At 40.1% G+C, this 9,001-nt stretch overlaps 2 protein-coding genes across 2 annotated transcripts; both read left to right on the forward strand.

The window, feature by feature from the left end:
• The first annotated feature begins 510 nt into the window (after positions 1-510).
• Positions 511-4,599, forward strand: LOC136520753 (reticulon-like protein B2). Its single transcript, XM_066514407.1, has 5 exons — positions 511-919; positions 3,337-3,517; positions 3,604-3,745; positions 3,842-3,911; positions 4,145-4,599. The coding sequence occupies exons 1-5, from the start codon at positions 712-714 to the stop codon at positions 4,312-4,314; spliced, it is 771 nt and encodes a 256-aa protein (XP_066370504.1). The 5' UTR covers positions 511-711; the 3' UTR covers positions 4,315-4,599.
• Positions 4,600-6,037: 1,438 nt separating this feature from the next.
• LOC136522190 (N-(5'-phosphoribosyl)anthranilate isomerase 1, chloroplastic-like) lies at positions 6,038-8,252 on the forward strand. The gene is made up of 5 exons (XM_066515981.1): positions 6,038-6,308; positions 6,517-6,576; positions 7,033-7,376; positions 7,455-7,615; positions 7,865-8,252. Exons 2-5 carry the CDS (start codon positions 6,519-6,521, stop codon positions 8,091-8,093), a joined length of 792 nt encoding a protein of 263 aa, XP_066372078.1. The 5' UTR covers positions 6,038-6,308; positions 6,517-6,518; the 3' UTR covers positions 8,094-8,252.
• The last annotated feature ends 749 nt before the right edge of the window (positions 8,253-9,001 follow it).

The raw sequence follows: 9,001 nt of genomic DNA on the forward strand, positions 1-9,001 counted from the left end.
TTGTATTATCCATCCTAACTATATTACTCAAAACATTATTTTTGCATTTATAGAGTTACCGTTTTACCCTTTATCAAAAAAAACTACGAGAATGGAATTACCGCCCAGTCCTAATCCCCACATTTGCGGAGGTAATGGAAGGCGATTTTTGCGCATATAGCCCACCGATCATAGACACAGCAATCACCTCTCGTTGCCTCCATCCCATTGCCTCCCGTTGCCTCCTACCTTTGTTGCCGTCGGATTGGCCGCTCTTGGTCGATGTCAGCCATCGAATTTTTCCTCAATTATTGTAAAAAATTTCTATAGGATTACATGAGCTTAATGGGCTAGGTTTATATAGATGGACAAAAAATAAAGCAGCACCATGATACGAAAGCAATCAGCGGTGCCGCACGCTGGCCTGCGTTGCGACGGTGGCCGCATAATTTTATTTTCCCTCGAAGCCACCCTTCGTCATATAAATCCTTCTGTGTACACGTAGCAGGTCGATAACGAGGAGCGGCGACACGTCGTGAGTCGTGACGGCCGTTTCTTTCGCGCCGTATTCTAGAGATCTCCATCCAGCACTCGCTCTATCTTCTTGCCCCCACGAAGAAAAGGCGGCGAGAGCATAAGCAAAAACCACACAGCTTGCACTTTAGGAGACCGACAGATAGAGAGTAAGGGGAAAGGTTCGCTTCCTCTCATAGCTTGTTTTCTTTGGGTGCCATGGCCGATCCGGCGGAGGAGAACGTTGGCTCGCCGCCAACGACCGCGGCGGCCCCAGCCGAGGGCTCCTCGGACCCGCCCCTGCAGCCTGCTGGTGACGGCGCCTCAACGGAGATGGTGTCTGCCCCGGCGCCGGAGGTAAGGTCCCGGGGATTCAGGCTTCTTGGAGAGGACACCTCCGTGCACAAGGCCCTTGGGGGCGGTAAAAGTACGGATTTCTTTCTTCCTTTTCTCGCTTCTGTGCTGGTTTTCTTTCTGTGCTTCAATTCAATCGTACTGGTGTCGATTCTTCAAAAAAAAAAAAAAAATCAATCGTATGGTGTTAGCTTGGAGTTCTGGTTTCTTATTGACAACAGGAGTTGTGGTTTGTTTCTTTCTGGTTATTGTTGACCACAGATGAGATAACGCACGGGATGAACTTGATTATTTATTCAGAGTTTTTTTTTTGCGAAAATTATTCAAATCAATTTGTGCAGGATATTAGGTGTGTCAAATTTTGTTCAAAAATAATAACGGGTGTGCTATCGATTATTTTATTGTGTTAGATGTCCTGTGCTGCCCTTGGTTTTTTGGAGGTTAGATGCTTAACTGAACTTGTTTTTCTAAGATAAAAGAATTTTATTCGGTCCTCTGCAAGAGTTTTGCACTAGGCGGCTAGAAGATCAAAATTACTCGGCTTCGTGTACAAACGGATTGCTTTGCTTTGATAAAAATATGCTCAGGAAACGTCTCCTCCCCTGAAACCGTCTGCCTTGGGTTTACTTAATTTGTGGACTGGGAAGTGGGAATGGTTGTTCCTTCGTGGTGTTAGCATCCCTTAGATCTAATTCACAGCTGTGGAGCATGCTGTCAGGGTTTAGACTAGTTATTAATAAACTAGTAGCTTATGCATGTTTCAGGCTTCAGCTAAGCTTTCCAGATCAGAAATATGTTCTAAGAAAAGCTAATAATTTGCGACTGCAAAGAAACGTACCTTCAAAATTGCTGATTTAAAGAATATTGATATTAGTTTCACCCCAGGAAAATGCTGCCAAAAATAAAATATGCAACTAGAATCTTTAGATTCATTGTTTATTGGACTCATGTCGTGGGGCAGCCGGGGACCGGCTGCATGCAGCCAGGACGGTATCCCAGGCGGTGCCGGCTGTAATCAATGGCAATTAGAGTCTGGGGAAGAGATTAGAGTTAATGAGATATTAGAGTGGATAGGGAGGATAATCATTGCCAAGAGGAAGGCCGCGCAAAGTCGGCGTGGAGGGAGACTAAGAATATTTGGGGGTAACGCAATGATGGTGAGAAGTATAAAAGCGCAAGTTGGCCTTTTCATTAGAAACGATGCCTTTTGTTTTGTCCATTTTCCCTAGGGACACAATGTTACACTCGAGAAGATGTTAATGGCTTTTGACAGGTGGTTACAGCAATAGAATTGTATAAGTGAATCTACACTTGAATCATATAGCTTCTGACTCCTCTTTTTTAATCATTTACAGTTAAAAATCTAGATAATCTGCTTTGATAACAAATTTTAATTTTTAACATGCTACCATACACAGTGATGTTTGAAAATGTGCTTCTATTTTCTAGTTCTAGTGTAATGATAAGTGAATTCTTTGTGAATGATCACTTGCTATGGTAAATTTTTAGTTTGTTCCTATATAAGAGTATTATATGGCTGAAACTATGGATGCAACGATTAGAACAGGAGCAGGTCAAACTCAGTGTACTGAAGGAGATGCACAATACCAGTTACAAGTGTATCTAGATATTTTTGTGTCATCCTCAGAAATACTATTTTTCTTTCTTTTCATTTGAAAGGGGAAATATATTGGCTGAAGTTTATTGGAACACACGTGGGGCAGGAATGTTTCAATGTCAGGCAGCTGGAAAATGCTCATGAACTGCATACTGAGCTGGGTACCTGAAAACTTGGCACATCATTCTTGTTATTCGTACAGGCATAGGCTTACTAAGGGACCATGTACCTGAAAAAAAACAAAATGGCTGTAGCTAGTGAAGTTCATGATATATCAAGACTAGGACAAGAGGAGGTTAGCCTTATGGTAATGGAAGAGATGGACAATAATAATTTGCTGCGTGACTATGACTTATTGCTAATGTAAAGGGGAAAATGGTATATGGTGCTAAAGATAGGTGGATCAGGAGTGGAACGGGAATGTCGATGCTTGATAGTCATTGGAGAAGAAAAATGAATTTAAGATGGATACTAAAGTTCGAGTGGAAATCTCCACAATTTTATATGCAAGCCTTAATGCCAGGCCAGAAGGTTAATTGTTGTTTGATCAAGAGTTCAAATATTTTCCAACATACAATTTAATTTTTCTCCTTCTGTGCCAGGTGGCCATGGTCATAGTGCAAGATAGATTAATGGGACAAAAAGAGAGGGAAAAACACTTTCAATAAATAATCAATGTAGATTATTTTTTATGTGGATCTTTATGTGTCTTATTAAGTATTCTTCCTCTGACTAATGGTATGAAATTGATGTATGAATACATCTTTAAATCATGAGTCAACCTCAATTGAGTGGAAGACCTGCCATTTAGCTTAGGTCATTGCTGTTATCTTTTTGTTCTAATTCTGCTCCTTGTGGAAAACTTTCTGCAGCTGCTGATGTCCTATTATGGAAAGACAAGAAAACTTCTGCTGTTGTAATAGGGGGTGCAACTGTCATCTGGGTTCTGTTCGAAGTGCTTGATTACCATCTCCTGACTCTGATATCCCATGTACTGATTGGTGTGCTTGCTGTCTTATTCCTCTGGTCCAAAGCTACCACCTTTATCAAGAAGTGAGTATTGAGACATAGGATGATCCTCACATATTCCATTTAAGGCAGAAATCCATCTTATTTATGTCAATGTGTTGCCTCTGCAGGAGTCCACCAGATATTCCAGTAGTGCAGATACCTGAGGATCTTATTGTGAATGTTTCACGAGCATTATGCAATGACATCAACAGAGCACTTCACTTATTCCATGAGATTGCAATGGGGCATGATCTGAAGAAGTTTTTGTTTGTATGTTTATGCTCTTATAACAGCTAAACACTTGATTTTCATCTCATGCTTGTCACTGATTTGAGATTGTTCAACTTCTTTTGCATGTTAACTTAGGTGATCGTGGGGCTGTGGGTTAACTCTGTATTTGGAAGCAGCTGTGACCTCCTCACCTTGATATACATTGGTAACTCTCTTCGAACATACACAGTACTCCTTCTGTTCCAAAACATAAGACGTTTTAGCTTTTCTAGATTGCTTTTAATAATTACCTAGACATAGTGTGTGTACCTAAGTTCATAACAAAAGTTACGTATCTAGAAAAAACAAAACATCTTATAATTTATAATGGAGGGAGTACTTGTTTTGTAATTTCTCATCATACTGTAAGCTGCTAGACTGATCAATTGAATCAAACAGCCGTCCTGTTGCTCCACACGGTGCCAATATTGTACGACAAGTACCAGGACAAGGTGGACCATTTCGCTGGAAGGGCACACACCGAGGCCCTCAAGCAGTATGAGGTGCTGGATGCCAAGGTCCTGAGCAAAATCCCCAGGGGTCCGGTCAAATCCAAGAAGCAGAACTAGGATAAACCGCAGATTATGAATGCTGATATCCTTTTGCGTGAATATCGATCGGGCTTGTGGTTTGCATGGTATATGTAATCTCGGTCTGATGGTTCAGCTTGGTTCTTTTGCTACTTTGTGTTGATTGTGAGTGGATGCTGCTCACTGTCTTCGTGATGCCCGTTGATGTTATTCTAGTCCTATGTATGTCACTGTACGTGACAGAGATGTTGGGATGCTACGTTTATGCTACTGCTGTAGCTTGTAAATTTCAGTGGTAAATAAATAAATCCTTGTTGCTCAGCACCATGCGACCCTTGCTTTTCTGTGGTGCTGGACAAATGATGTACATACTTCATTACGGATGGACTGACGTACCGTTGGCAACACACAACCGGAACGGGAGAGCACGAGCGTATAGGGTGTTCGTCGAATGCCGTTGGAACTTGGAAGATGTGAAGCTTCTCTCGAAAACTAGAAAACCAAACTAGAGAACCAGATGCAAAGTTCTTTTTCTAGCTTGCAATGCATGGGACGTGCTGGACTACGAATCAGGACAACATTTCTTGTTTCCTTTGTGACCAAGGACGGGCGATGGATTGGATAAAAGCGCTGGGAATCATAGGAGCAATTCGTATTGGTTTTAAGCCGAGAAAAAGGGACTATCGGAGGATGTGTCGAGCCGTGGCTAGGGAACAGAATTGGCTTGATCGACCCGGCGTTGGGTAGCTGACTCGATCACAAAAGTAAGGCTAATAAGCCACAATGGTCAGCCTAAGAGTCTATCTCACTTGGTTAGATTCTTTGTGGTGGAACCCTGCTCACTCGGATTTAAAGTTCTCGACTTAGTATGAGTGCTTGTATTTTTTTGGATTTATTCCAGGATTTAACGGCATTGTGCTTTCAGTAGTAGGCGGCATTACCGTCGACAGCGAGGCGTCTGTGGTGTCTTTGTCAATCTCGAGATCATAACAATCTTTAATAAATACAATATCAGGCTGTTGGTTAAGAAGAATTAGAATGTTCTATCACAATTTGATTGAAAGTTGCTCCCTTCATTCGAAATTGTATTCTTTGGTCCTAAATCATACTATAATAATTCTAATTATGTTTTAGTTTAAATTATAGTCCACTTTTGTTTTGTCTTCGAGCTAAACTTTAGTACCTTGGACCAACACTTCAGAAATATATTAACATGTTGTAGTTCAAATAAATACTTCCTGCGTTCTAAATTATAAGACGTTTTGGCTTTTGTAGATTCATAGCTTTTGCTACACTCCTAAATATATATTATGCCTAACATCTTATAATTTGGGACAGAGAAAGTACATGATTAAAATATATTTTATGGAGATTTCATAAAACCGTGTATCTTTTTATTAAAATTTTTAACTAAATACAAAGCTAATATAATCGAGAATTTAGTAAAATTATAAAGATTTCATAAAACCGTGTATCTTTTTATTGAAATTTTTAACTAAATACAAAGCTAATATAATCGAGAATTTAGTAAAATTCTAAGATATATTGACGTGTGATAGTTTTGATAAATACATGATCAAATATATTTTACGAAGAATTTGATGAATTTGTGTGTTTTTAAACAAAATTTTAACTTACTAGTAGAGCTAAGTTGAACTATGGTTCGAAGAATTTGGAACAGAAGAAGTAGTAGTAAAATTGTTATTAAAATTGTTATGAGGTCCTAGTTTGCCTCTGCGAACCAGCATTCGGCGCCGCTGTGACCTGGTCATAGTGCCATGACAATGAGCTGCGGCGTGCTACCGCGCATCCACGGCACTGACTGACCCAGGCCCAGGAAAAAGAGAATGGTTGGTGAAGATTAGAGGGACTGTGTCTAGCCCGCCAGCCATCCTTCTGCTCTAGCCCACCTGCATGGTGGTGTTCCCCTTTGGATTCTCGCTCCCTCTCTTCTGCGTTCGTTTCTTCCCGATCCAACAAGCCTTCTTCACTTGATGCTGTTCGGTCACGGCGGTTGAATTCGCGAGATTCAGGTAAGTGCGTGCTCGTCTTCTTTTGGCTGAGTTCTCCTGAACATGGATTCGAAATCCACGAGAACGCATTTGATTAGAAACAAATATATCCGGCACTTTGTCCGGTGGTGAGCCTAACTGCAGCGCACGCCACCTGTTTGATAGAATGCCTCCTTCGTGATTCCACCTCATCCCTGCTCGTCTGAGTACGTCATTTGTTTCCTAACAGCTATGCCAACGAAGATCTCCACAAGACAGTCTCTGCGGTTTGCTTTGCCTTCAAACAATGGTAATTGGTAAACATTAAACTTTTTCTGATACACGAGTTGTTCATGCTGCGTCTCCTTGTGTATGGTCTGCTGAATTTCTTTTCTTCAATCTTCAGTAGTTGTTTATTCAAGAATGCAAGAAATCTCGTCCTTCGGATGACAACAAACCTTATCTTTTTCCGTTAATTAGAATATGTGAAAAGAAAATCGTTCACACAAAAAGTTGGGTGATTTTGATATTCTTAGGATTTTTGTATGAGGGGATACGTAAGATTAATCCAATGCTATAAGCTCTTGATACTTTGGTAAAGAGTACAGCCAAATAGGTTTTGATTAATCTTAACTACAAACTTGCTGTTTCTTTCGAGTTTGATACTTCTCTGTTTCTGATTCTGGAAACCAGAAATGTTGAGCACATTTGAATATCCTAATGATACAAGGTATTCTTAGTTATTGAAACTCAATACCTTTTACAGCACGTCCAATATCGACTGCAGTAAGAATGACATGTTTTGCTAAGAAGCAACCTATTGCTGCCATGCCCTTATCATCTAGTTTGGAGGACAAAAGGTATGAGCCTGTAGTCAAAATGTGTGGCATTACATCTGCCATCGATGCTGAGATGGCTGTGAAGGCTGGAGCTAAATTAATTGGGATGATTCTTTGGCCCAACTCCAAACGCTCTGTTCCATTGTCTGAAGCCAAAGAGATATCCACACTGGCCAAATCTTATGGGGCTGAATCAGTGGGTGTGTTTGTGGATGACGATTATAGTAGTATCTTGAGAGCATCTGATTCATGCAACCTCGATCTTATCCAGGTATATCTTCCCTTACTATATTCTACTCTCTGTAACAGAAGGAGGTACAATCTAATTTTACTGACGCATTGCTTGTAGCTTCATGGAGATAGCTCCCGAGAACTACTTCCTCAGCTTTGGAAAAACAGCAGGATTATATATGTGCTAAATGCTGATGAGGATGGTAAACTTATCAATGCTCCTCCAAGTGAGGAATATGTTCTTGATTGGTTTTTGGTGGACAGTGCAAAAGGTGGAAGGTACAAAATTCTGCTTACATGGTTGGTCTGTTGTCTAATGTCTCGATGTTTGCTCTTGGACTAGCTAATGATTGATATTCTAAAAAGCTGTTCTTCATCTGACTAAATTTAACATTGGCAGTGTTTTAGTTTTGATTTTACCTATTTGTGAATATCACAGGCCCTTTTCCTTGATAACATTTTGTAGTTAAAATTTGTTGGTTGTGGAGAAAGCTGGAACTGATAAAATCTATTCGTATGCATTTACAGTGGCAAAGGGTTCAACTGGGAAAAATTCCAAATGCCAACTGTTAAAAGCAAGAACGGCTGGTTATTAGCAGGAGGCCTTCATGCAGATAACGTTCTCCAAGCCGTTTGTGCTCTGAAGCCAAATGGCCTGGATGTTAGCAGTGGGATATGTTATCCTGACGGTCTACGGAAAGACCCGAAGAGAATGTGTTCCTTCATGAGCAATGTAAAAACTTTGAATCTCCTCTAAAATACTAGTACTTTATGGGTCATAGTTTCTTGGTGCTGTATGTGGAAACTGAATAAATGGCAATCCTAATAAAAAATAAAAATAAATGACCATTACAGGTAAGCTGTCCAGAACAGAGGCATTGTTGATCTTTGGAATCAACCTGTAAAATTCCAGCAATTTCTATGTTTGAGCAGCTATATCATTTTTCAGCTTATCGTTAAGGCAGTTCGCCATATTTCTGTTTACTAATGTGTTGAATGAGGCATTTGATTGCAATGTGAAGAGACAACTGAGTTTTTGTTTTGAAATTGTCCGTTCATTAGCAATTTAATGCTAGCTCTGGAGGGCATGGGCCCCTCACTAGGAGAAAATTTTCAAATTTAGAATACTGGAGTACTCCCTTCATGTTTCTAAAGGAAGTCATTTTGAGGTTGACATTTTAAACTTGACTACAAATAAATTCTTTTAGATTGAGTTTGAAGTTATGAAAAGTGATGTAAGTAGATTCATCTTGAAATGTAGTTTTATAAAAGTATATATTAACTATATTTTATAAATATTTTATAGCAAAATTAGCAGTCAAAGTTTTTTTTGAGACTCTGTCAATATCCTAAAACAACTTCCTTTTAGGGACACAGATGGAGTACTATCTTTTTTTTTAGAATTACACAGTACAACATAAACGTCCACTCACCCCTATCAACACATGTACACAAACCCTGCCCTTGTGAGCATCTTCGAAGGATTGAGCCGGTATATCTCGAGATTCATGAAGTCACTACAAGCACCTCGCTGCCGATGGGGACGTTGTCTACCACTGAAAGCATAGCGCTGTTAAATCCTGTAATAAATCTAGGAAAATGCGAACACCCATGCCATGTTGAGGATTTAAACCTGGGTGGGTAGGTTCTACCACAAGAAATGTC

Source organism: Miscanthus floridulus, chromosome 18 (assembly GCF_019320115.1).
Source record: "Miscanthus floridulus cultivar M001 chromosome 18, ASM1932011v1, whole genome shotgun sequence".
In the NCBI taxonomy this organism is placed as follows: Eukaryota; Viridiplantae; Streptophyta; class Magnoliopsida; order Poales; family Poaceae; genus Miscanthus; species Miscanthus floridulus.